At 43.4% G+C, this 26,784-nt stretch overlaps 2 protein-coding genes across 6 annotated transcripts in view; one reads left to right on the plus strand and one right to left on the minus strand.

Moving 5' to 3' along the window:
- szt2 (SZT2 subunit of KICSTOR complex) overlaps positions 1-1,350 on the minus strand; it is a 195,857-nt gene extending 194,507 nt beyond the window's left edge. For all 4 annotated transcript variants that reach the window (XM_078218778.1, XM_078218776.1, XM_078218777.1 and 1 more), the window contains exon 1: positions 1,237-1,350. In XM_078218778.1, coding sequence (XP_078074904.1) covers positions 1,237-1,281 — 45 coding nt within the window. In that variant the 5' untranslated portion in view covers positions 1,282-1,350. The remainder of the gene's footprint in view (positions 1-1,236) is intronic.
- On the plus strand, positions 1,018-26,181 carry med8 (mediator complex subunit 8). 2 transcript variants are annotated; one of them, XM_078218784.1, is made up of 8 exons: positions 1,395-1,430; positions 3,672-3,793; positions 6,619-6,763; positions 10,795-10,935; positions 15,189-15,276; positions 19,372-19,614; positions 22,510-22,599; positions 23,307-26,175. In XM_078218784.1, the coding sequence occupies exons 1-7, from the start codon at positions 1,425-1,427 to the stop codon at positions 22,569-22,571; spliced, it is 807 nt and encodes a 268-aa protein (XP_078074910.1). In that variant the 5' UTR covers positions 1,395-1,424; the 3' UTR covers positions 22,572-22,599; positions 23,307-26,175. The 2 variants fall into 2 exon arrangements, with proteins under 2 accessions (XP_078074908.1, XP_078074910.1); XM_078218782.1 differs by lacking the exon at positions 22,510-22,599 and having other exon boundaries at positions 1,018-1,430; positions 23,307-26,181.
- Positions 26,182-26,784: the final 603 nt, after the last annotated feature.

Consider the following 26,784-nt stretch of genomic DNA (forward strand, 5'->3'; position numbering starts at 1 on the left):
AACTCTATTTAAAATAAACTTTGAACCTCCAGTTGGAAATGTCCAAACATACAACCACTAGCTATATAACCCTAACATTACCCTGATCCCAAGTACTACATTTTTACCAGCATACCTATATACAGTACTTTTCCAGTTGATACTCGAGCTACAGATATTAATGCCTGTGCTTGCTATACCACCTATTATATTTCAATGTGTGGTATATAGTTTGACATATTAGTATCTTCATGCTAGATATATTATCTCACTATAAAAATCTTCCAATATTAGAGCTAAACTGCATAATTATTAAAATTGGAGAACTTTAAAAACTAGGTTTAAAGCTTATAAAACCCAAAAATATCAATCGCAAGATAGTGAAGTTGATACACTCAGCTGCCATTGGCTTGCACTGGAAGCAATTCATAGTTTGCATAAATAGGCAGCATCCATAGGGAATGAATGCCCCCAACACATGTTGAAGAGGCACTTTTTTTTGTTTATTCTTTCATGGGATGTGTGTGTCACTGGCCAGGCCAGCATTTGCTGTCCATCTTCAAGAAGGCAACTGTTAGCAATGTACTTACTGGCTGAAGACATTAAATAAAAATAAAATACTGCAGATGCTAGAGATCTGAAATAAAAAACAGAAAGCGCTGGTGAAACTCAACCAGTCTGGCAGCATCTGTGGAGAGAGGAACTGACTGAACGTTTCAATTTCAATATGACTTATCTCTTGGGAACTGAGGTGGTGTCATCTTGGACTGGGCAAAGTTAACTCAGTTTCTTTCTCCACAGATGCTGCCAGACTGGTTGAGTTTCACCAGCGCTTTCTGTTTCTACTTGGTGAAGACAACTGGGAGTAAATATTTTTTTTTTTAAAAGGGTGCAGCATAGGTTCCCCTAAGCTTGGCTTACTGATGAAACCCCAGGTTTGCTGATGGCACAGTTCAAAATAAACAGGGTGTTGCAACCCTGAGCCTCAAGAAAGAGGAGCACAGGTTTATCTGTTGCACACTTGACTTTTGCCTCTCCAGAATTCAGAGGGAGAAGCTGAGTGCAGTGCAAATGGCAGGTGAAGTTGGTCAGGAGCAGGGCTGAGTGTGTTGTGTGTGTGTGGGCGGGCAGGCAGGCTGGTTAGACAGGGTACCCACAAACTGTGCTGCCCATGCAGCCAGGGTGTAAGGAGCAGGTAGCTCTCCCTCTGTGTGTGTGTGTGTGCACAGACACTAACCCCAAACCCCACCCGGTTACCTCGGAGTCTCTCTCGCCCCCGGAAATGTCGCTGGCCGCTCTCATGCCCCCGGCCGCCGCCGCCACCTTATCGATCAGCGTCGCCGTTCTCGCTCTCGCCTCATCTCCTGGCCCCGCCCCGCGGCCCTCTGACCTCCCACCCCCCACGGCTCACCCGGAAACGGAAACGGCAAAGGGAACAGGCTGAGATGCAGGTGAGCAGCTGGAGAGAGAGAGAAAGAGAAAATTAATGAATAAATAAATGACAGAGGGAGAGAAAGACAGAAAGGATTAATGAATGACAGGGGGAGAGAGAGAGAAAGACAATGAATGATTGGGGGAGAGAAAACAGCGAAGAGAGAAAAAAGACAATGAATGAATGACAGCGGAGAGAGAGAGAGAATAAAGAACAAAGACAGGTAGAGAGAGGGGACAGACAGAATGATAGAGGGGGAAAAAAGAAAAACAGTAATGAGGAGAAACAGGGAAGAAAAGAAGAGGGGAAAGGGGGAGTCAAAGAGGGGAAAGAGTGAAAGTGGAAGGAGGGGTGAAAAAAACACAAGGCAAAGTGAGGAGAAAGATAGAGGCAAGGGGGGGGAGGGAATGATTGGTGAAGAAGGGGAGAGAGCAAGGCTGGGGTGGGGGGAGAGAGCAAGGCTGGGGTGGGGGAAGAGAAAGAGCCCATCCAGGAGTTGTTTCTAACCTTCAAGAAATGTGCTTGACACTGGCCAGCATTTGTTGTCCACCACTAATTGTCCTTAAACTGAGTGGCTTTCTAGGCCATTGCAGAGGGCAGTTATAGTCACCCGTATTGGGTTAATGTTAAACTAACCGCTCAGTGTACTTGGCTCTCATTTATCCAGAGGAGGGAGCAGGGATCACTTCCACCGGTGTTTTCAGTCCATTTTCCTGCATTGAAGGACTTATGTTCAATGTATTTATTAATTATAGAGTCATAGAGATTTACAGCATGGAAACAGGCCCTTCAGCCCAACTTGTCCATACCGCCCATGCAACTCATGATTTTCAGTCATTATGGCATTTGTCGGATCTTGCTGTGTGTAAATTGGCTGTCGCGTTTCCTGCATCGCGACGGTGACTACTTCACTTCTCTTTGTTCCCAGCATCCTGTAGTGTATTTTGCTTTTGGTATGAAATACCCAGAAAGGTGCTCTGGAAGATCTTGGGCGAGTGAGAAGTGGGCTATATAAATGCAAGCCTCTTTCTTTTACGGGGAAAAGAACATTTGCCATTGTGCAGCACCTTTTCACTTCCTCAGGATACCCCAAAGGACTTGTGCATTACTTTATGGCAAAAGCAAAAATACTGCAGATGCTGAAAATCGGAAATGAGAAATTTCAGTAGCACAGTGGTTAGCACTGCTGCTTCACAGCTCCAGGGTCCCGGGTTCGATTCCCGGCTCGGGTCACTGTCTGTGTGGAGTTGGCACATTCTCCTCGTGTCTGCGTGGGTTTCCTCCGGATGCTCCGGTTTCCTCCCACAGTCCAAAGATGTGCGGGTTAGGTTGATTGGCCAGGTTAAAAATTGTCCCTTAGAGTCCTGGGATGCGTAGGTTAGAGGGATTAGCGGGTAAAATATGTGGGGGTAGGGCCTGGGTGGGATTGTGGTCGGTGCAGACTCGATGGGCCGAATGGCCTCCTTCTGCACTGTAGGGTTTCTATGTTTCTATGTTTCTATAAAGTGCAGCCCCAGTTTTAATGTAGGAAATGCAGCAGCCAATCTGTGCAGAACATACAACAATGTAATAATGATCAGATCATCTGTTTGCTGATGTTGGTTATGGGATAAATGTGGGTCAGGACACCGGCACCAGCCTATCTGCTGTTTTTCATGGTGCTGTGAAATCTTTTAAGTTCACCCAATAACCCAGCCAGGGTCTCGCTTTAACGCCGCCTCTGAAAGCCACCAACTCTAACAGTGTGGCCCTCCCTGAATACTGCACTGGAATGTCATCCAGCGCCCCAATGTCTGGAGTGGGACTTGAACTGTGGATGTGTGCTAACCAAGTTGGTAGTTGCCATAATTGGGCTGAGGAAGAGAATGAGCTATGGTTCCCCATTCTTATCACTGTCCAGTAACTCGTTGATCACTTAGTGTCCCCATGGCCAACATTTACTGATCAACCAAGTGAAGCAGGGTCACTTACATAAGATGCCTGAAGGCAAGCAGTACCTATGGAATCATATCCAAGAATACGTTAATACTTTCAGGAGAAAAAGAGGGAAGGAATTTGGCAAATAAATGAGCCTTGTCCTGCTTTCTATTGCTGAGCAGCCTTCATTTATGAAGATTTTCCATTGATGAATTTCATGCTTTGAGCACCTTTGCAGATTCCTTGATAGTCAACAGTATTGTTGGGACATGTGTTGTTCACAGAGTGAATTGTTTTGTAGAAATGCTATGTCTCATTAAAGTTCAATGGTAACTTCCCCTAGCCACAAGAAGAAAAGCAGTTGGAGGCATCTGTGGACGCCATTATCAGCCGGGTGGCTGACCTGAAAAGCTCTTTGGCAGCTTTCATCCTCAAATTAGAGAATGAATTCGAACGAATGAACTGGTAAGGTGCCCCTCTTGAAAGAAAATACTTCCTTCTGTCTGTACTATACTGTGCAATTACTTGTGCTGTTGAATCTCACACACCTTGAATTTGTCTGTTCTGAGGATATCTGGAAGGTGTATTGATGACTGATGTTGGTGGAGCTACTGCTGAAATAGAATTGTGTATGAGTTTTACACCTGGAACCAGTTATGCTGAGAACATTTAGCATATGGAAACTTTGGCTGGCAGAAAGCGGACAAAACTCTGCTGTTTTCATGGGTTAATGTTTCTCAATGGGTTAACTTTAAAAAAACAGCGCACACATGATCCGATACAAATTACATTCACCTCTGCACTAAAATACCAGAGGAATTTCAATCCCAACACGTTACAGCTGGACTCACACACACCTCAACTCAGGACATTGGCTACACAGCTAATAGTGACAAAACTGCTTAAGTGCAATGTTTTCTTTATGCAGTGCATTTCTCATTCAGTGGCATTGCCATGGTTACTTTTACATTTCATCATAAGAATAAACTATGGCACATTTGCAATTATATTTTCATGATATATGTTCATTCCAAATCTTTCATGTCCAGCACCTGAGTAGGACTCCAGCCTCAGATGATAAACAAAGGCTCTATGGTCGCCTGAATTAAAATGAGCTCTATATTATCTCATCTTTCCCTAGTATAAAGGTAACTATGATGGTACGAGGCATGAGTTGGCTATGATGGACTGGGAAACATTGCTGAATGGAAGGACAGGGGGTGGACATTCAAGGAACGAATATGTGAACTCAAAGTTGTTTATTCCTATTTGGCGCAAGACTGGAAAGGGGACTGTGGTCAAACCATGGCTTACAAAGAAAATTAAAGAAAGTATTAAATTCAATGAACATACAAATTGGCAAGAAAAAGCAATAGACCTGAGGATTGGGAGTAGTTTAAAATTCAGCAAAGGCAGACCAAGGGATTGATTAAGAAGGAAAAATAGAATATGAAAGTAAGCTAGTGGAGAACATAAAAATTGACTGTAAAAGTTTCTATAGGTATCTAAAGAGAACAAGATTGACAAAAATGAATGTAGGCCTCTTACAGTCAGAAACAGGGGAATTCATAACAGGGAACAAAGAAGTGGCTGAGGAACCAAATTCATACTTTGCATCTTGTCTTCAGAAAGGAAGACGTGAATAGTGTACCAAAAGTTCTGAAAAACACAAGTTTTAGTTAGGACTGAAGGAAATCAATATTAGTGAGAAATGGTTTTAGGTAAACTATTGAGATTGGAGGTGGATAAATCTCCAGAGCCTGATAATCTTCACCCCAGAGTATTAAGGAAGTGGCTCTCAAAATAGTAGATCCATTGGTGGTCATTTTCCAAAATTCTTCCATTTCTGGGATTGTTTCTACAGATTGGAGGGTAGCTAATGTGAGCTCGCTATTCAGAAAGAAAGGCAAAGAGAAGACAGGAAACAATAGGCCAGTGAGCCTAACGTCGGTACTGGGAAGTTGCTAAAATCCATTTTCAAGGATTTCATAGCACAACATTTGGAAAGCAGCAGTATAATTGGACAAAGTCAACATGGATTTACAAAAGGGAAACCATGCTTGACAAATCAATTCTTTGAGGATGTTAACATAATAGAGTTGACCAGGTGGATGTGCTTTATTTAGACTTTCAGAAGGCTTTCAACAAGGTTTCACATCGCAGATTACTATATAAAGTTAAAGTGCATGGGATTGCGGTAGTGTCTTGAGATGGATAGAAAGCTGGTTAGCCAACAGGAAGCAGAGTTGGAATAATTTTTTTTTCCTCATTGGCAGGCAGTGACTAGTGGGGTACCACAGGGATCTGTGCTAGGACCCCAATCGTTCACATTATATATTAATGATTGGGACAAGGGAATGAAATGTATTATCTCCAAATATACAGATGATGCAAAGTTGGGTGGTAGGGTGAGCTGTGAGGAGAGTGCAGAGATATTGCAGCGTGATTTGGACAGGCTGAGTGAGTGGGCATATGCATGGCAGATGCAGTATAATGTGGATAAGTTTGAGGTTATTCACTATGGTAGCATAAATAGGAAGGCAGATTATTATTTGAATGGGTGTAGATTGAGAGGTGGAGAAGCGAAACTTTGGTGTCCTTGTGCATTAGTCACTGAAAGAAAGTAAGCCCGCAGGTACAAGAGGCAGTAAAGAAGGCAAATGGTATGTTGATCTTCATAGCGAGAGGGTTTGAGTATAGGAATAGCAACAGTATAGGCGTTGGTGAGGCCACACCTGGAGTATTGTGTGCAGTTTTGGTTTCCTTATCTGAGAAAGGATTTTCTTGCTATAGAGGGAGTACAGCGAAGGTTTACCAGGCTGATTCCTGCGATGCCAGGTCTATCATATGAAGAGACACTAAATCGGTGAGGATTATATTAATTGGAGCTTAAAAGAGTGAGAGGGAACTTCATAGAAACTTATAAAATTCTAACATGATTTGACAGGATAGATACAGAAAGACCCATGCCTTTCCATTTCTCTTCATTGTGTTTAGTCTGATAAAGGGGTGGTATAAGCATATTTTACTTCAGAGTACAAAATGAGATCAAGATAAATGTTTTGGTTTGCTTTAGCTTGAGACCAAGTCCAATAAAACATATTTCACCCATCATCCTTCCTACCTGGATCCTCCGCTTCCAGTTTCCAGTTCTGACTGATGTTTACACACAAATATTAACCTAAATTTTCTGATGGATTTACAGGGCTGCCAACATCTTTTGTTTTTGTTGCTATCTTTTCTCATCTGCTGTGAGATCTTTGCTTAACCTCTGTTACATTCACTTCCAGGCCCTCAGTGTTGGATAACTTTGCTCTGGTATCTGGGCAATTGAACACCCTGAACAAGCTGTTGAAAAATGATAAAACACCACTCCTAAGAAATCAGGTCATCATCCCATTGCTACTTTCTCCTGACCGTGATGATGAGTTAATGGTAGGTAATGAGTGTACTTCGCATCACTAGTATTAAAACAGAAAACGCTGGATGTACACAGCTGCCCAGGCAGCATCCGTGTAGAGAGAACCAGAGTTAATGTCCTTCCATCAGAACTGAAACATTAACTCTGTTTCTATCTCCACCAATGCTGCCAGGCATACTGAGGGTTTTCTAACTCCATTTCAGATTTCCAGTATCCACAGTATTTTACTCTTGCATTTGAGGCTGTTGTGTTACTTCACTGAGATCTGGTACTTCTCAAACCCAGTTCTTCACCTTCCTTCTCTAGCTGCAAAATCTTAAACTGGTGTTGCAATCTCAGAATAAGGATTCAGTCATTTCAGACTGAGGTGAGGAGAGATATCTTTATTCGAGAGGGTTGTGGATCTTCAGAGTTCCCTAACCCAAAGTTGTTGTTGATGCTCAATCACTGAAGATCACCACATTTTGGATAGTAAAGGATTCAAGAGATAGGGGTGTAGATCAGGAAGGTGGAGCTGAGATAATAGAAACATTGAAAATGGGAGCAGGAGTAGGCCATTCGGCCCATCGAGCCTGCTCTGCCATTCAGTGTGATCATGGCTGATTCTCGATCTCAACCTCATATTCCCGCACTCTCCCCGTATCCCATGAAGCTTTTAGAGTCTAGAAATCTTGATTTCTAGACTCTAAAAGGGGGGGGAGGGGGAAGGGGGGGGAGGGGGAAGGGGGGGGAGAGGGGGGAGGGAAGGGGGGGAGAGGGGGGAGGGAAGGGGGGGAGAGGGGGGAGGGAAGGGGGGGGGAGGGAGGGGGGAAGGAGGGGGGGGGGAAGGGGAGGGGGAAGGGGAGGGGGAAGGGGGGTGGTGGGGAAGGGGAGGGGGAAGGGGGGTGGTGGGGAAGGGGAGGGGGAAGGGGGGTGGTGGGGAAGGGGAGGGGGAAGGGGGGTGGTGGGGAAGGGGGGTGGTGGAGGAGGGGGAAGGTGGGGGGGTGGTGGTGGGGGGAGGCCTCTAAAAACCAAATTCAAACTCCTGTTGAATCCAATTCGTGGCCCCCTCACAAGAGGGATAAACAAGATCCAAGCCCACAAGCTAAGGCACCACACCCCATCTTGGACCAAAAGAGAGAATGCTGGAAAATCTCAACCGGTCTGGCAGCATCTGTCAGGAGAGAAAGCTTTGACAAAGGGTCATCTGGACTTGAAATGTCAGCTCTTTTCTCTCCTTGCAGAGGTGCTGCCAGACCTGCTTGAGATTTTCCAGCATTTGCTCTTTTGGTTTCAGATTCCAGCAGCACCTCATCTTGGGCTTGATCTGACTGTCGCTTGATCATTGCTGAGCAAATCCCCAATTAACACCCACCACTTGCATTAAAATTAAACTCACTTAATATACAATTAGCATTGCAGATTAGGAAATTGGACAATCAGATGGACAAATGAGTGTGAAATTCTATCCATATTTGCATTCACGGCAGCAACTATAGCTCACCCAACTGTGAAAGGAGAGCTTTGATTCTGTTGAGACCTCAAGGTGTTACAGTGTAAGCATCCTGGCCTTCAAAACCTGGTTCAGTTTGGGGGTCTGGGTAAGGGAGTATTTGCTGGTGAGCAAAGTTCGGAATATACCCCGTTAGTTCACTGCCCGAGCATGCAGGCAGTGTTGCAATGTAGGTTTTCACATTCAATCAACCTGATGATAGCTTCCATAAATTCCTACATTTGATATTTATCTCTTTAGCTTTTAGCCTTGCACACTAATACAGTCCAGGTCGGATAATTCATTCTGATTGCAGTAAAGTGCTTTTTGTAAATTATACAAGGATATATTTTAAGCCTTGAAAGATGGAACTATGAAGTGCCAGACCAACTTCAGATAGACTGAATTAATTATTTACTTGCAACTGTATGATTTGTAGAGTCAAACAGTAAACATTGAGTAATAATTTATAATGCATGTGTAAGTATAACAGCTCCTTGAAATCCATCGCTTTCCCCCCTCAATGTAAGGTACTTTGGCGAATGTTCCTGTGCTTAAGCAGAACCGCAGAAATATTTGTGGTCATTGTGAAAGAATTACCTGGTCACCCAATTCTTCCCTGTAGACATTCCGAATGACACACCTCCCTGTTGTGAGATGATAATAGACAAAACGTCCTGTTGTAATGTGAAGCCACGTGCTTATTAAGTGCAACCTAAATTCTCTTGCCATGCCTAGAGCTGTCTGAGGCAAATGGAGCACATGCTTATGTCTAAGTACCTCGTTTTTCCTGGAACAGGCCACTAGCCTGTTGCCAGAGACTATAGCTTGAGGGGACACCACTCCACAACAAACATGGCTGACCAGGGGACTCTCCTGCTCATACTACCTGCCATAAACATATTGCGAGGAATTCCAAGATGATAATCAACCTGCTTGTCCTGAAATGAGACTCAAACCCAGAGCATTTTGGCTCAGGCAGGGATGCTACTCCGTGCCAGAAGACCTCTCTGTTAAGTGCAATAGTGTGTCAATCCCATTAGAACTGCTAAACCGAAAGATTCTGATGCCTTCTACTGTACTTTCTTTGTGGCACTTTCAATGAATTTAATAAAAGCAACCATTAAAAGCACAGATTTAATTATATTCGATCACAGCATGGAAAAGTCCTATTGTATTGCCAATGGGCAGGCGATGGCCTAGTGGTATTATCGCTAGACTATTAATCCAGAAACTCAGATAATGTTCTGGGGACCCAAGTTCGAATCCCGTCACGGCAGATGGTGGAATTTGAATTCAATAAAAAATATCTGGAATTAAGAATCGACTGATGACAAGTGAAGCAATTGTCGATTGTCGGAAAAACCCATCTGGTTTACTAATGTCCTTTAGGGAAGGAAATCTGCCATCCTTACCTGGTCTGGCCTACATGTGACACCAGAGCCACTGCAATGTGGTTGACCCTCTACTAGCCTCCAAGGGCAACTAGGGATGGGCAATAAATGCCCGCCAGCCAGCGATGCCCATGTCCCATGAATGAATAAAAGAGTTAAGTGGAAATTTTAGCTCCGTTTTCACATTAAAAATCTGCACCTTTAATGGATTATTTGGAACATATCACCTGACCACTTTCACACATGGCATTTATTGACTTGAAACAATACAAGAAAGAGATTTTCAGCTGATAATGTATAATTGGACTTCCTGAAACTAAAACTCCAAATAGTTAAAAGGCTGTGAAGGGCTACAACATTTTAAGCTTCTGATTGTTGTTTCTTCCCTTCAGAGGAAGTTAACAAATTGTGTACGAGTTTAGTTCAATCAGTCTCCTTTGAGTCAGGAAGTCAACAGGTTCAAGCCCGAGTCTAAGATTTGAGCATATAATCTAAACTGATAATTCATATTGAGGAAGCGCTACAATGTCAGCGATGCCTCTTCCTGCTGAGATGTTATGAGAGGCCCTGATCAACAGCTCAGGACAATGTAAAAAATTCCATGATGGTACAAAGAGAATACTATGACATAGTCAAAGAGGTTAGGGAGGTTCTCTGTATGAATTAATCAACACTAGTCATTCATCTCATTGTCATTTGGGACCTGCAGTATGAAAATTGGCTGCTGTGTTTGCTTGCTAGACAAGTGATCAAACTTTAAGAAAAACTATTTGGCTATAATTCAATTTATAACCTCTTGTGGATGAGAAAAGCACTCTATAAATGTCTGTATAGCGTGCAAGAAACAATACTTTTCACTGTATGCTAATACATGTAACAATCAAAACAAAAATCAAATCTATAAATATGCTTCCTTTCTTTGTGTTAATTCAAGTTGGAGCAGTTGAGGACTCAGAGAAAATCCAAAATTAAGCTTCTGAATAAATTAACATTTGAGGGGATTGTAACAGAGAAGAAGAAGAGGTTACATTATACAGGTAGTTAGCAAGATAGCGGTTCACATATCTGGTTGAAGTTATAAAATAAAATTGCACCTTTTACCCTTGAGAACTGGGGTGGGGGGGGATGTCAAAAATGCTCCAATGTCTATGATCTTGTTTCTGTATCATTCTTTTCATAGAAACTAACAGAGGGTCGAGTTCCTGTTTTCAGTCATGAGGTGGTTCCAGATCATCTCCGGACTAAACCAGACCCAGAGGTGGAAGAACAGGAGAAGCAGCTGAGTGCAGAGGCAGCACGCCTAGCACCTGATGTAGCTCAGGTGTGGCTTCGTTTCTGTTTAGAACTATCATCGGTTTGCTTGTAATCAAAACAAATCCAAGTCGAAGTGACTAGCTGCAAGCAGGAAATGCCAGCTGGCCACTTGAAGAATTCACAGGCTGTTGTGGTGATAATCATATCCAGTATGATCAAAGAAACAGCGTTATGTGAAGACCACAAACACCACGGCAGAAGTCCTCACTTTTCCCCAGATTATGAAGGAGAGTTGGTGTTGAATCAGGGGATAAGTGGACCAAACAACCAAAATATTTAAGGGCTGAAACGTCACTGACCAGCTGCATGTAAAAGGAGGAAAGATTCTGACATTTGAAATGTTTATTTTTTTTAACTAGATCTAAGCTTTGCAGCTTGCTTTTCCTACTATACTTTAAAGATCTAGACTATGGTATGCAGGGTACAATTTCAAAGTCTGATTATACAAAACCTGGAAGCATTGAGAAGGGTCGTCCAGAACTTCAAAGGGACATAGACAACTTGGTGGAACGGGTGGGACAGGTTGCAGATGATGTGAAGCGATTCACTTGGGTAGGAAGAACATGGAGAGAGAATAGAAAATAAAGGGTAAAACTCTAAAGGGGGTGGAAAACCGGAGGGACCTGGATCTATATGTGCATAAATCAATGAAGGTGGCAGGACAGTTTGAGAGAGCAGTTAATAAAGCATACAGTATCCTGGGCTTTACTAATAGGAGTATAGAGTACAAGAGCAAAGAGGTTATGTTGAGTTTGTATAAGTCATTACTACAGCCTCAGTGAGAGTATTGTGTCCAGTTGTGTGTGCCACACTTTAGGAAGGATGTGAAGGCAATAGAAAGGGTGCGGAAAAGATTCATGAGAATTTTTCAAGGGATGAGGAACTTTAGTTATAAAGTTAGATTAAAGGAGTTGGGACTGTTGCCCTGAAAGAAAAGAAGGTCGAGAGGAGATTTAACAAAGGTATTCAAAATCAAGAGGGGTCTGGACAGAGTAGGGAGGGAGAAACTGCTCTCACTCATGGAAGGATGAAGAACAACAGAGCACGGATTTAAAGTAATTAGCAAAAGAAATACGAGGAGAAACTTTTTACTGAGTGGTTAAGGTTTGGAATGCACCGCCTGAGAGTGTGGTAAAGGCAGGTTCACCTGAGGCATTCAGAAGGGATTTGGACTTAACTGAAAAGGAAGAACGTGCAGAGTCTTGAGGAGGGAGGGAGGGAACTGGGAACAGATAAATTGCTCATTTGGAGAGCCTGTGCAGTGAGGATGGGCTGTAACAATTCTGTGATTCTTAGTGCATTTAATCCTCATTTAACAGTCACCCATTCACTGCACCTTGATCTGAATCAAGCCAGAAAAGGTGGGGGAATCAAATTCAGTAGTGACATGCAAAAGCAAATTAGGTAAGTATACTTGAAAAGAAAAGATTTGCTGGGCGATAGGAAAAGAACAAAGGACTGGAATTAATTAGATAGCTCTTTCACAGAGCCAGCACAGAAATGATGGGCTGAATCACCTTCTGTTGCTCTGATTCTATCTCAACTACCACAGTGAGCAACTGAGTACTGGGTTGGTTACTGCAGGATGCAATAAACAACTTTTTTCTACCATACTAAAGCCACCACCAGTCTTAACTATCTCCTTCCTTTCTACTGCTGCAACCCACCTCCATGCCATAAATCAGTGATTTTCAAAGTGGAGGTCGCAAGCTGTGGGTGGCTTGTGGGATGTTGGAAAATGGTCACCAAAAATGGTCCCCAAAGATCATTCACCTGACCATTTTTTCCATTTTCTCTCTGGGTAACATCTCACATCAGTACAGTGTATGACCACACAAGTCAAGAATAAGCAGGTCAGCACGCCAAGTATGTGCACTTGGCGCCAACCATCCTATACGTATGTGTCCTTGGTGCTAGTTTTCTTTCCCTTTCTAGAAAACCGATTGTGGACATGGATCATTCTGTTAACGTGAAAGTAAGGGCCAGGGACGTCAATAGCTGATAAACCTACTGGCTAGGACCTCGCATGTGAATCTGCCAGAAAGAGCACTAGCTGCTCTGCTGTCTCCACGACAGGACAGAGCAGTATTTGTGTTAAATAAAAAAACAGGGCATCAGGGAGTGTAGTGAACAGTTTGCAAAGAAAAAAAACTAAAATCAGGAACTAGGCAGTATAAAGATGATTTTTTGAGGTATGGTTTTGTCAATTGTGTCAACACAAATCCCATGTGTGTTATATGCAGAGAAATACTGGCGAATGAGAGACCAAAACCCTCAAAACTACCAAAACATCTGAAGACTAAACATGGTGATCTGGAGAACCTTTGGATTTTTTTCTCAGGATGCAGCAAGAACTGAAATCGTCAGCTCAAGTTCTTAGCAGAAATTTAACACTGTGTGACAAAGCACAATTAGCCTCTTACATGGCAGCTTACCACGTAGCTAGAGAGAAAATGTCCCACACTGTTGCAGAGAAATTTATTCTCCCTGCACCATTAAACATGGTTCACATGGTCTTCAATGAAAAGTCCACTGAAAAACTGAAATGCATCCCATTTAGTGATGTACAGTAAGAAGTCTCACAACACCAGGTTAAAGTCCAACAGGTTTATTTGGAATCACGAGCTTTCAGAGCGCTGCTCCTTCATCAGGCGAGTCTTCATCACCGGCATCTCCACACCATTTAGTGATAACACAGTGTCTCGTCAAATGTGATATTGCTGAGAATTTAGAAGTACAACTTATTTCTCGGTTAAAGTTAGCACAGGATATCTCAATACAATTGGACGGAAGTACAGACTTTACAGATTGCACAGCCTTGTTAGTTTACTTTAGGTCTGTGTGGCACAATGCGTTGAAGATTTGTTGAGCTGCTTCACCAGCATGGCTGCCGCACAGATCTTTGAAGTGTTGAATAGCTACACGGTTGTAAATTGCAGACCGAACTGGGTTAATTGCAAAGGAATCACAATGGGGCATCATTTTGTTGCTCTTGCCCTTCACGACAGCCGACATGTGCGAGGTGGAATTTTCCATTCTCACAAAAAGGTGAAGATTGCACAAAGGATCCGGCTGAATTCTGCGCTGCTTTTAGCCCCCTCATCCTGTGAACTTGACTGGAGTGAGATCGTGAGGACCAGGCAGGCTCACCTGTCACATTATGTAGGAAGTGAACGTGGCATGGGGGTCGGCCATTTGGTAAGAGTGGGTCTCCAGAAACAAGTTTGAAAAATACTGCCTTAAATCATTCAAGGCCTGCCTTCTTAATTGGTCTCATCTACCTCAAACTGATATTTAAACCTAGCCAAAGTATTCACAGCCCACATTCTCCCATACAAAAAGTTACATAATCCGACATTTCAAGCCTGTTCATGATCCACTAGCTCCTTGTGTCACAGCATACATTCTTGTTTTGCAATTTTTGTACACTCCTCTTGCCTGGATGACTGCAGCTTCAACAACATTCAAGAAGCTCAAAAACATCCAGGACAAAGCAGCACACTTGATTGGCACCTTATCCACAAATATTCACTCCTTCCACCACAGATGTACAGTGCCAGCAATTGCATTATACCAACCCCCTTCTTCATCTTCCAACCCTGCAGTATCTACCACCTAGAAGGGCAAGGGTGCAGATGCATAGGAACACTACCACCTGGAGGTTCCCCTCCAAAACTACTCATGATCCTGACTTGGAATTATATCTCAGTTTCTTCACTATCCGCTGGGTCAAGATCCTGAACTCCCTCCCTAACATCACTGTGGGTGTACCTACACCACATGAACTGCAGCAGTGGCTCATCACGACCTTCTCAAGGACAATTATGGACAATAAATGCTGGCTTTGCCTGTGACAACCACATCCCATGAAATAATAAAAAAAGCCTAGCTACCTTTTGACATCTCCTGACTTATGTATCCTCTGCAAACTAGCTTTCTCCTCATTTTCACAACCCCATGCATTCATTGCTATTTAGGACTCACTTCTCAGTTCCCTGTCCCCATACTTGTTTTTAAAAAGAACAGCTCATGACTCTTGAATTTGATGATCACTTCAATCTAGTACCTCAGTTTATTTCCACTTTGTTGGGTTCAATGTGTACTTTTCCTCATTGCAAAGCATTCAGATATCATCTAGTAAATGAGGGACACAAGCTAAATGCAACCTAGCGAGGTTACCATAGAGTCAACTCAGCAATCTGATGGAAAAGTAATATTCCCACATTATTTCTCAAGCTGCCTATTTTCTCTTGACTGCAGAAACACATCCAGGCATTGAACAAAATGTGTGGCAACCTACTCGACAAACTCAACACCACTCGGGAGGAGCGGGAATCTGAGAGTGGAGGTACAATGCAAGTTTTTTGTTGTCTTCGGGGGAATAACGGGGAACAAAAAGATAACTTTGTAATTGTTTCTGTTTTTTCATAACAGCATCTGAAAAATTCCTAGAATCCTACAGTGCAGAAAGAGGCCATTCGGCCCGTCGAGTCTGCACCGACCACAATCCCACCCAGGCCCTACCCCCATATCCCTACATATTTTACCCGCTAATCCCTCTAATTTATGCATCTCAGGACACTAAAGGGCAATTTTAGCATGGCCAATCAACCTAACCCGCACATCTTTGGACTGTGGGAGGAAACCAGAACACCCGGAGGAAACCCACACAGACACGAGGAGAATGTGCAAACTCCATACAGACAGTGACCCAAGCCAGGAATCGAACCCAGGTCCCTAGAGCTGTGCAGCAGCAGTGCTAACTACTGTGCTACCGTGCCGCCCATTGTCAGAAATTGTCTGAATTCTTAAGTGGCAAAAATATAGCAAAGAATCTAAATATTAGCTTTATTAAATAATGCATTTATACCTTATTCAAAGTCTCTTCACTGGATTTTAAGATTTTAAATCATCTATCAGAATTATCATAGAATCCCTACAGGGCAGAAGGAGGCCATTTGGCCCATCGAGTCAGCACAGACAACAATCCCACCCAGGCCCTATTCCCATAACCCCACATTTTTACCCTTACACTAGCGTCACTTTAGCATAGCCAATCAACCTAACCCACACACCTTTGGAATGTTAGTAATGAAGCCAGCCAGTATGGTTAAAAAGTTGAAACTATGCCAATGGTGAGCTACTATACTTCCTGGCATCTCTGGGGGGAAAACCTGTTAGTGCTGTTGACTAAACGAACATTCCTGAACTGACCTGCAAAGTAACTTTAGAGATTATTTTGATGATTTTACAAGTGTTGGTCCTTTATTCCTCAAGAATGGTTCGTTATGCTGATGTTATCAAAATATTTAAGATCTTCAGAGGACTTGACTGGGTGGATACCAAAAGGATGTTTCCTATTGTTAGGGCAGACTAGGGAACATAGTTTAAGAGTAAGAGGTCCGCCTTTTAAGATGAAGATAAGGAGAATTTTTCAACTGTATAATTGAATTTATTCAAGGCTGATTTGGATAGATTTTTGATAGAGAGGGTAGTCGAGGTTTATGGGAGGGGCAGACTGAAAAGGCAAGTTGAGACCGCAACCAGATCGGTCATGATGTTATCGGGCAGAGCAGGTTCATAGGGCCAAATGCAATGTAGAACTCTCAAGAGAAAAGGCTACTATGACTAGTTCACGAACCTACACGGCAGTGCAACAGAGCTACTCGTAAGAACATAAGAACTAGGATCAGGAGTAGGCCATTTGGTCCCTCGAGCCTGCTCCACCATTCAAGGTAGCCTCAACTGCTTCACTGGGCAGGGAATTCCACAGATTCACAACCCTTTGGGTGAAGAAGTTCCTCCTCAACTCAGTCTTAAATCTGCTCCCCCTTATTTTGAGGCCATGCCCCCTAGTTCTAGTTTCACCCACCAGTGGAAACAACCTCCCTGCTTCTATCTTATCTATTCCCTTCATAATCTTGTATGTTTCTATAAGATCTCCCCTCAATCTTCTGAATTCCAATGAGTATAGCCCAGTCTACTCAGTCTCTCCTCATAAGCCAACCCTCTCAACTCCGGAATCAACCTATGAATCCAGAGCCAGCATATTATTTCTCAAGTAAGGAGACCAAAACTGTACACAGTACTCCAGGTGTGGCCTCACTAGCGCCTTATACAGCTGTAACATAACCTCCCTGTTTTTAAACTCTAACAGTGAAGGACAAAATTCCATTTGCCGCCTTAATTACCTGCTGCACCTGCAAACCAACTTTTTGCGATTCACGCACAAGGACACCCAGGTCCCTCTGCACAGCAATATGTTGCAAGTTTTTAATCATTTAAATAATAGTCCATTTTGCTGTTATTCCTACCAAAATGGATGACCTCACATTTACCAACATTGTATTCCATCTGCCAGACCCTTGCCCACTCACTTAGACTATCTATATCCCTTTGCAGACTGTGTCTCTGCACACTTTGCTCTACCACTCATCTTAGTGTCATCTGCGAATTTTGGGGACCAAGTCCCCAACTCCAAATCATTTATGTAAATTGTAGACAATTGCAGTCCCAACACTGATCCCTGAGGCACACCACTAGTCACTCACCTGCCAAGTAACTATAGCTATCCCACTGTTGGTTCAGACAGTACTTATTTGCTCACTTGAGATAAACTCACTGTTAACAGACAGTAAAATGCCTTTAGGTGTTTGTAACTACAGGTTAGGCTGGTAACCTGTGTTCCCTCTAAATTTGTTTTGTGGCATATGGCCTGTTAATTGCAGTGCATGGTATCTTTAACTCTTTTGCATATGCATGCTATCTTACAGGGTACTACATCAAATGGCATGTGCTACACTATTCACATTGCTGTATGCATGTGTAGCTAAACAGGACTATTGCTGATAAAACCCATGTCTGCAATCAATCTTTTTGCACATTAACATTAGACAAGTGGCCTTAACTCACCTGCATTGAATTAAATTCGAATGAAGTAACTTAAACTTGAAAGCAAGTTCAATTATTGAAGGGAAATCTACAGGTGTAATAATGAGTCTGGATATGGCAATTGAAGCAAGTGAATAAAATATGCCATTTTAACATCAACTTCTTCAGTAAGAGGCAATAGTGTGTCTGAAAAATGATAGGCTAACATTAGAATTTGTGTAATAGTAAAACTTCCTCTGAGAAGAATGATTCTAAAACTCAGAATTCGTCCAGAGTACGTTGTCCAACTTTGACAAATCTAACATTGAAGATATCAATATGGAGAAAAAGATAGTGCAGCAAAAGGCACCTTTAGTATACTTTACAATATCGTGATCAAGTTCAGTGACTAATGAAGGGCAGAACGATAGTACAGTGGTTAGCACTGCTGCTTCACAGCGCCAGGGAACCAGGTTCGATTCCCAGCTTGGGTCACTTTGTGGAGGCTGCACGCTCTCCCCGTGTCTGTGTGGGTTTCCTCCGGGTGCCCCGGTTTCCTCCCACATTCTGAAAGAAGAGCTGGTTAGGTGCATTGACCCGAACAGGCGCCGGAGTGTGGCGACTAGGGGAATCTCACGAACTTCATTGCAGTGTTAATGCAAGCCTTACTTGTGACTAATAAATAAACTTTACTTTAAATGAAGTGTATTGTGTAATACCAAGCCTTATAGACTAGAAAGATTCTACTTGTGATCTCTGGTCTTTGTTGAGGTGGCCAATCTCAAGCAGAGTAGCAATGGGTAATCATTACAATTGAATGTTCTCTTGCTAAGGAGGGGAAAGCGGACCACTGTTCAATTCCTGGTTCCTGACCAGTGATCACCCCTGGAAATGCTTGTGCATAGACAGTGGGTGAGGAAAGGCTCAGGCCTGGCTATGAGAAATGATCTGGCAGATTTAGCCCACTGACATGTAAACAATGACTATATGGGTGGCACAGTGGTTAGCACTGCTGCTTCACAGCGCCAGGGACCCAGGTTCGATTCCCGGCTTGGGCCACTGTCTGTGTGGAGTTTGCACATTCTCCCCGTATCTGCATGGGTTTCCTCCCGCAGTCTGAAAGACGTGCTGGTTTGGTACATTGGCTGTGCTAAATTCTCCCTCAGAGTGTACCCGAACAGTCGCCGGAATGTGGCGACTAGGGGACTTTCACAGTAACTTTGTTGTAGTGTGAATGTAAGCCTACTTGTGACTAATAAATAAACTAATAATACTAAACAATGGCCAGCTGGACCCCACACCAGATGTAACCACTGTCAGTGTTTCCTTACCCCAAAATGAGCTCCAACTTCAAAATGAATGGGGAAAATTATAATCTGTTTACTAATAGCTTTAGAAGGTCAATGCAACAGTAATCGGCATTTTTATTAGAGGACCATTTCCATTATTTATATATAGTCAAGTTTAAAGTATCTTATCATCTAAAGGTAACAATACCATAAAATTAAGAACATCATTCAGTATAAAGAAATCTAATGGCAATAAGAACTTTCCCATTTTTCTTTCTCTCTAGCTTTGCGTCAGAACAAGCAGACCTTTAACCCAGCGGATACTAATGCTTTATTGGCGGCAATTGGATTTGGGAAAGGATTGTCCAAACCAATCAGACCAACGCCCCAAAGTGGGCCAGTCCCATCGGGTCAGTCTGTACCAGGTGCTGGTCTACAAGGGGGTCCAAGCATTGCACAGGTGTCAATTCAAAGTGGGCCTAACCAACAGGGAATGCAAGGTCAGGTTCCACCACAAGGTCAGCCAGGTAAGCAGAAGAACTACCTTCTCGGTATTCTGTTTCATCGCTGCACAATTCACGAATGTCAGGGTTATTCCTGTACACGTAACCATTGTAATGAAAATCAAAACTTGGCTTTTGCGGGATTCGTAAATTGGTGGAGGGAAGCCCAGTTTCAATTTAACATACCTGGTTGCATATTTGGATAACATTTGTGTGTTTAACGTATGATGTGGAGATGCTGGCGTTGGACTGGGGTGAACACAGTAAGAAGTCTCACAACACCAGGTTAAAGTCCAACAGTTTTATTTGGTAGCAAATACCATAAGCTTTCGGAGCACTGCTCCTTCGTCAGATGGAGTGGAAATCTGCTCTCAAACAGTGCAAACAGTGTCTGTTTGAAATTAACGTTAAAGTCACTCCCATAACCTGCAGTGCTGCATCATACGTTAAACACGGTAAGAAGTCTCACAACAGTGTCTGTTTGCACTGTTTGAGAGCAGATTTCCACTCCATCTGACGAAGGAGCAGCGCTCCGAAAGCTTATGGTATTTGCTACCAAATAAACCTGTTGGACTTTAACCTGGTGTTGTGAGACTTCTTACCGTGTTTAACGTATGAAGCAGCACTGCAGGTTATGGGAGTGACTTTAACGTTAATTTCAAAGGAAGTTTTTTCAGAACAGTTTTGTAAAGTCTACTAGTTGAATACTGGATGAAGTGCAACAAATATTCCTTATCATAGGTATCAGCTGAGATGGGCTGGTGGTACTCTTGCCATGGAGTCAAAAGAGCATGAAACCAGATCAGGTCCTGCCCCAGAAACCTGAGCACTTCAGGGCAGGACATGAGGGATTGCTGGATCAGAAGATCACCTTTGTCAGCCCCTTTGTCTTCAGGTCACAGAGCTATACAGTGCACAAAAGGCCCTTTAGCCCTTCGAGCCTGCACTGACAATATCTACCACTAAAGGTGCGCTAATCCCATTTTCCAGCCCATGTCCCATATCCTTGAATATTATGATATTTCAAGTGCTCATCCAAATAATTTTTAAAGCTTGTAAATTTTAGGTGGCCGTAAAAAAAAAACATTCCAAGCATTGATCAAGACTATCTGGTTAGAATCATATAATCATACAGTGCAGAAGAGGCCCTTCAGCCCATCAAATTAGACACATTAGAAACACCTAAACTCCCACCCAATCCCATCTGCAAGTCCTTGGCCCATAGCCCTGAATGTTATGTGCCAAATACTCATCCAGATGCTTTTTTTAAAGGATGAGAGGCAACCCATCTCTACCACCCTCCCTGGCAGCACATTCCAGACCATCACCACCCTCTGGTAAAAATGTTTTTCCTCACATCCCCCCCAAACCTTCTGTCCCCCACCTTGAACCTATATCCCCTCGTGACTGACCCTTCACCCAAGGGGAACAGCTGCTCCTTTTCCACTCTGTCCAGGTCCCTCAATCAGGTTGCCCCTCAGTCCTCTCTGCTCCAGCGAAAACAACCCAAGCCTACCCAACCTCTCTTCATAACTTAAATGTTCCATCCCGGGCAACATCCTGGTGAATCTCCTCTGCACCCCCTCCAATCCAATCACACCCTTCCTATAATGTGGCGGTTGTACATATTACTGTTTGAGGGAACGTCCTGTGTGAAAATTAGCTGATGGGTTTAAATCGTAAACATGAGTCCTTTAGAAGAAATAATGGAAGTTAAGTGGCATACTTCTACATTGAAGTGAATACACTTCATAGAATCCTACAATGCAGGAGGAGGCCATTCGGCCCATCGGGTCTGCACTGACCACAATCCCACCCGGGCCCTATCCCCATAACCCCGTGCATTTACCCTGGCTAGTCCCCCCTGACAGTAAGGGGCAATTTAGCATGGCCAATCCACCTAATCTGCACATCTTTGGACTGTGGGCAGAAACCAGAGCATCTGGAGGAAACTCACGCAGACACGGAGAGAACATGCAAACTCCACACAGTGACCCAAGCCGGGAATCGAACCCGGGTCCCTGGCGCTGAGGCAGCAGTGCTAACCACTGTGCTGCTTGTAGGGCTGAACCTCCTCCCCTTCAATTAAAAAAAAATCAAGGGGAACCCGCCAAGCAGAATGACAGATGTACTTTATTATATAATCGGTTGACAATTAAAAAAGGTGAGGCTGGATTTCCAACCCTCAGGAACAGAAAACCCTGGCTCGGAGATCTGCCAGCCGCTCAGAGGCCGGTGGCTGTCCAGTACCCGCAGTGCCACTGAGTGGTGGCCACTGTCTGAACTGCAGCGAGACAGAGTGAAGACGTAATGCACTGAATCCAGCCCAATAAGTGAAGCAAGTGCCAAGCTGGCTGGCCTCAGTGAAGGGAGTTAGAGAGAAAGGCTGGAGGAAAGAGGAGTATGGGGTGGCAACCCTCCAGTGGGCCTAGGGGCCCAATAAGGAGTGCTCTGGCACCCAATCCACCAACAAGCCACACAGGGAAACCTGCCAAGCTGAGCACACAGCACAGGCATCTCCAGCTGACATCAGTGGGATACGGATCATCCACTCGGCCCTTCTGGCTGAAGTTTCTGAAGCCGGGCACAAGCTGAAGGAGCAGCATCTCATCTTCGGTTGGCACGCTGCAGCCTTTGGGACTTAACGTCGCGTTCCTCCAACTTAAACCTTTTTTAAAAATAGCCCATATTTCCCATATATATATATTGCCTCAATGCAAACCACTCCCCACACACACACATCTGTCTTTTGTACTTAAAGTTTCTGCTACTTGTTGCAAACTCTTACAGCTTGAACACATTCTCTCTCCCTACGGTTCTGACAAAGAGCTAAATTACTCAGAATGTTAACTGATTCCACACCTTACAGATGCTGCCAGACTTGCTGAGTTTTTCTAGCATCCTCTGTTCTTGTTTCAGATCGGATCACTTGGTCGAGGAATTGCTTAGCTTTGTCAATCACTTGCCGCCCTGTGTTGTAACTTCACCAAGTTGATGCCTCACTTTTGGGTATGCCTGGTGCTGCTCCTGGCACGCCCTCTTGCATTCTTTATTGAATCAGGGTTAATCCCCTGGCTTGGTGGTAATGGCAGAGTGGGAGGTATGCCAGGCCAGGAGGTTACAGGTTATGGTTGAGTACAATTCTGTTGCTGATGATCCACAGTGCCTCATGGTTTCCCAGACTGGAGTTGCTAGGTCTGTTTGAAATTTAGCAGTGGCACAACAATATCCGCAATGGGAAGATAGGACTTTGTCACCACAAGCACTGTGCAGTTGGTAAAATTCCAGAGGTGACAGCTGCGGGCGCCAGGCCACCTGTCAATCTTGCATGTCCCCTTACCTTTAAGCAGGGGGTTGTAAAATCCAGCCTAAGGGTTAGCTATTAAGAAAAACAGCGAAACAAATAGTGCAAGTGGTTTCAAAACATAGTAAATCTTTTTCAGAAGAGAATTTGAGGAATATAGTGATGAGGCAGTAGGTGTATTTAGCAGTCGGCATGGGCTTGTTCCAAACATTTTGTCCTTACTGTGCAGAATTCAATCTGGAATTCAGATTATCACTGTTGGAGATGACATGAAAATACATTTAGAGGTAAAAACATAGAAATAAATAAAAGTTAAGGCTGTTGATTACTGAAGATGCTGGATTTAGATCCTTGATTAGCAGTGATGATGGATTATGAATGTACTTAAATTTCATATTTTCTGTTTTTGTAGGCAAGATGCCAAGTACCATAAAAACCAACATCAAGTCTGCATCAATGCACCCGTATCAGAGATGAACCTCTTATAATAGAGTATCTACGGGTTGAGAATAACTAGATCACGTACAATGAGTCTCTGCCAAGTAAAGGAACAACTTTAAAAATAAAGTGACATTTTTGTGATGCCTGGAACAGCCAATTTGAGGACAAATTGAGCAGCCTGTGCTCTAGTGAACTGTGCAATATTTAACCGTTAACTCCTTTTTAAACATACTGACATTATTATAACACTGCACTTGATGCAATGATCTTGCATGTAACATTACATTTCCCTGGTGTTACTGAAACTAGACAAGGTTCTTAACAAGGGGTATCGCAGTGAATACTAAATTTCCATTGGCGTCCTGGAGAATTATCATTTCTGTTAATCGGAGTGGTCAGCCATTACATGTTTTTGCCCAGAAATTACTAAAATTTGTACATAACTGAGTCTTGCATCATACAAAATTTTACAGAATTCAAAACAAAATTCTAATATCACATTGAACTGAGAGTAAACTCGGGAATTGCCAGTCATTTGACCTTCGCATCAAAGAGCCCTAACAAAGTTGAAGTCAATGGGATTCAGGGCAAAATGGAGTCATACCTAGCACAAGGTGCGATGGCTGTGCTTTTTGCAGGCCAATAATCTCAGTTACAGGAGTTCATCAGGTGGTTGATGCCTAACCACCTTTAGCTGCTTAATCAATGACCTTCCCTCCATTATAAGGTCAGACTTGGGGATGTATGACGATGACAAAGGCATAGTGTTCTGTTCAGTACTGTTCATTACGCCGCAGATACTGAAGTAATCTGGTCTCTGTGCAGCAAGGCCGGACAACATTCTGGCTTAGACTGATAACAGGCAAGAATCGCAGGCAATAGCTATCTCCAACAAGAAGCAATCTAATCAATTCCCCTTGACAATCAAGGGCATGACTATCATTGAATAACCATCAATATCCTGGAGCTGAGTAAAATAAGGGCCCATGGTATTCGAGGCAAGGTACTAACATGGATTGACGATTGGCTGTCAGACAGAAGGCAGAGAGTTGGGATAAAAGGTTCTTTCTCAGAATGGCAACCGGTGACAAGTGGTGTCCCGCAGGGTTCAGTGTTGGGGCCACAGCTGTTCTCTTTATATATTAACGATCTAGATGACGGGACTGGGAGCATTCTGGCCAAGTTTGCCGATGATACAAAGATAGGTGGAGGGGCAGGTAGTATTGAGGAGGTGGGGAGGCTGCAGAAAGATTTAGACAGTTTAGGAGAGTGGTCCAAGAAGTGGCTGATGAAATTCAACGTGGGCAAGTGCGAGGTCGTACACTTTGGAAAAAAGAATAGAGGCATGGACTATTTTCTAAACGGTGACAAAATTCATAATGCTAAAGTGCAAAGGGACTTGGGAGTCCTAGTCCAGGATTCTCTAAAGGTAAACTTGCAGGTTGAGTCCGTAATTAAGAAAGCAAATGTAATGTTGTCATTTATCTCAAGAGGCTTGGAATACAAAAGCAGGGATGTACTTCTGAGGCTTTATAAAGCACTGGTTAGGCCCCATTTGGAGTACTGTGAGCAATTTTGGGCCCCACACCTCAGGAAGGACATACTGGCACTGGAGCGGGTCCGGCGGAGATTCACACGGATGATCCCAGGAATGGTAGGCCTGACATACGATGAACGTCTGAGGATCGTGGGATTATATTCATTGGAGTTTAGGAGGTTGAGTGGAGATCTGATAGAAACTTACAAGATAATGAACGGCTTAGATAGGATGGACGTAGGGAAGTTGTTTCCATTAACAGGGGAGACTAGGACGCGGGGGCACAGCCTTAGAATAAAAGGGAGTCACTTTAGAACAGAGATGAGGAGAAATTTCTTCAGCCAGAGAGTGGTGGGTCTGTGGAATTCATTGCCACAGAGGGCTGTGGAGGCCGAGACGTTGAGCGTCTTCAAGACAGAAATTGATAAATTCTTGATTTCTCGAGGAATTAAGGGCTATGGGGAGAGAGCGGGTAAATGGAGTTGAAATCAACCATGATTGAATGGTGGAGTGGACTCGATGGGCCGAATGGCCTTACTTCCGCTCCTATGTCTTATGGTCTTATGGTCTTACCATTGACTAGAAATTAACTGCACCAGCTACGTAAATACTGTGGCTACGCTTGCAGATCAGAGACTGGGAGTGCTCCTGTGCCTAAGTTAACTTCTGACTTCCCAAGGCCTATCCATCATCTACAAGGGACATTAAGGATTGTGATAGAATGCTGTCCACTTGCCTGGATGAGCGCAGCTCCAATAACAGTCAAGAAGCTCAACACTAATCAGGACAAAGCAGCCCATTTGATTGGCACCCCATCTACCACCTTCAACTTTCCCTCTCTCCGCCACCAATGCATAGTATCAGCAGTGTGTACCATCTGCAGGGTGCACTGCAGTAGCTCACCAAATCTTCAACAGCGCCTAAACATCAACTTAGAATGACAAAGGCAGCAAATGCATAGGAGCACCACCACCTGCAGGTTCCCTACCATCCTGATAGCACCATTCCTTTACTGGGTCAATATCCTGGAACCTACCTGACTGCAGCAATTCAAGAAGATGACTCACTTCCACCATCTCAAGACAATACAAGATGGACAACAAATGCTAACATCACCAGTAACGCTCACATTCCAAAATCAAATGAAAAAAAATGTAAGTCTTGTTAATGTGTTTTCCCTCCTCTCAAATTGTGGTCTAAGTTCACTTTTATCTATAGCTGTCCTTTAGCTACAGCATCCGGCAATTTGAGTTGTAGTTGCACGAAGTATGTAACCATCAGTTTAATAAAGAATTTATTTTTACACATCATCTGTTCTGCTGCACACATCACGTGAAGATATGTAAATTGGCATAAGACAAATAAGATGAGAGAAATGAATGTGTGGCTCAAAGACTGGTGTGGGAGAAGTGAGTTCTTGGGGCACTGGCACCAGTACTGGGGAAAGTGAGATCTGGACTGTTGGGATGGTTCACACCTGAACTGTGCTGCAGCTGGTGTTCTAGTAAGCCACAGAACCAGGGAAATAAAGAGAGGGTTTAAACTTAGTGGGAGCGAAGGATCCCATTTTGGAAAATGTAGTAAACCACAGAGACAAGGCGAGAGAGAAAGGTACTAATACATGAAATGATAAACAGACCATAACAGGAAGGGACAGAATAAAAATCTAAAAATAAGTCAACAGATGAGGCTAGACACTATGCATCATTCAAAACAAAAGAACTGATACCACACAAAAATAGAAATTAATAAGAACAATCTGATAGCCATTACAGAGACATGGCTAAAGGATGAGAGAGATTGGGACCTGTATATTGAAGGGTATGTGTCATTTAGGAAGGACAGGAAGTTAGGAAAAGATCTGTTAACCAATGATGGTATGAGCACATTAGAGGGATGACCATAGTTCAGG

This window comes from Mustelus asterias, chromosome 8 (assembly GCF_964213995.1).
Source record: "Mustelus asterias chromosome 8, sMusAst1.hap1.1, whole genome shotgun sequence".
Taxonomy (NCBI): domain Eukaryota; kingdom Metazoa; phylum Chordata; class Chondrichthyes; order Carcharhiniformes; family Triakidae; genus Mustelus; species Mustelus asterias.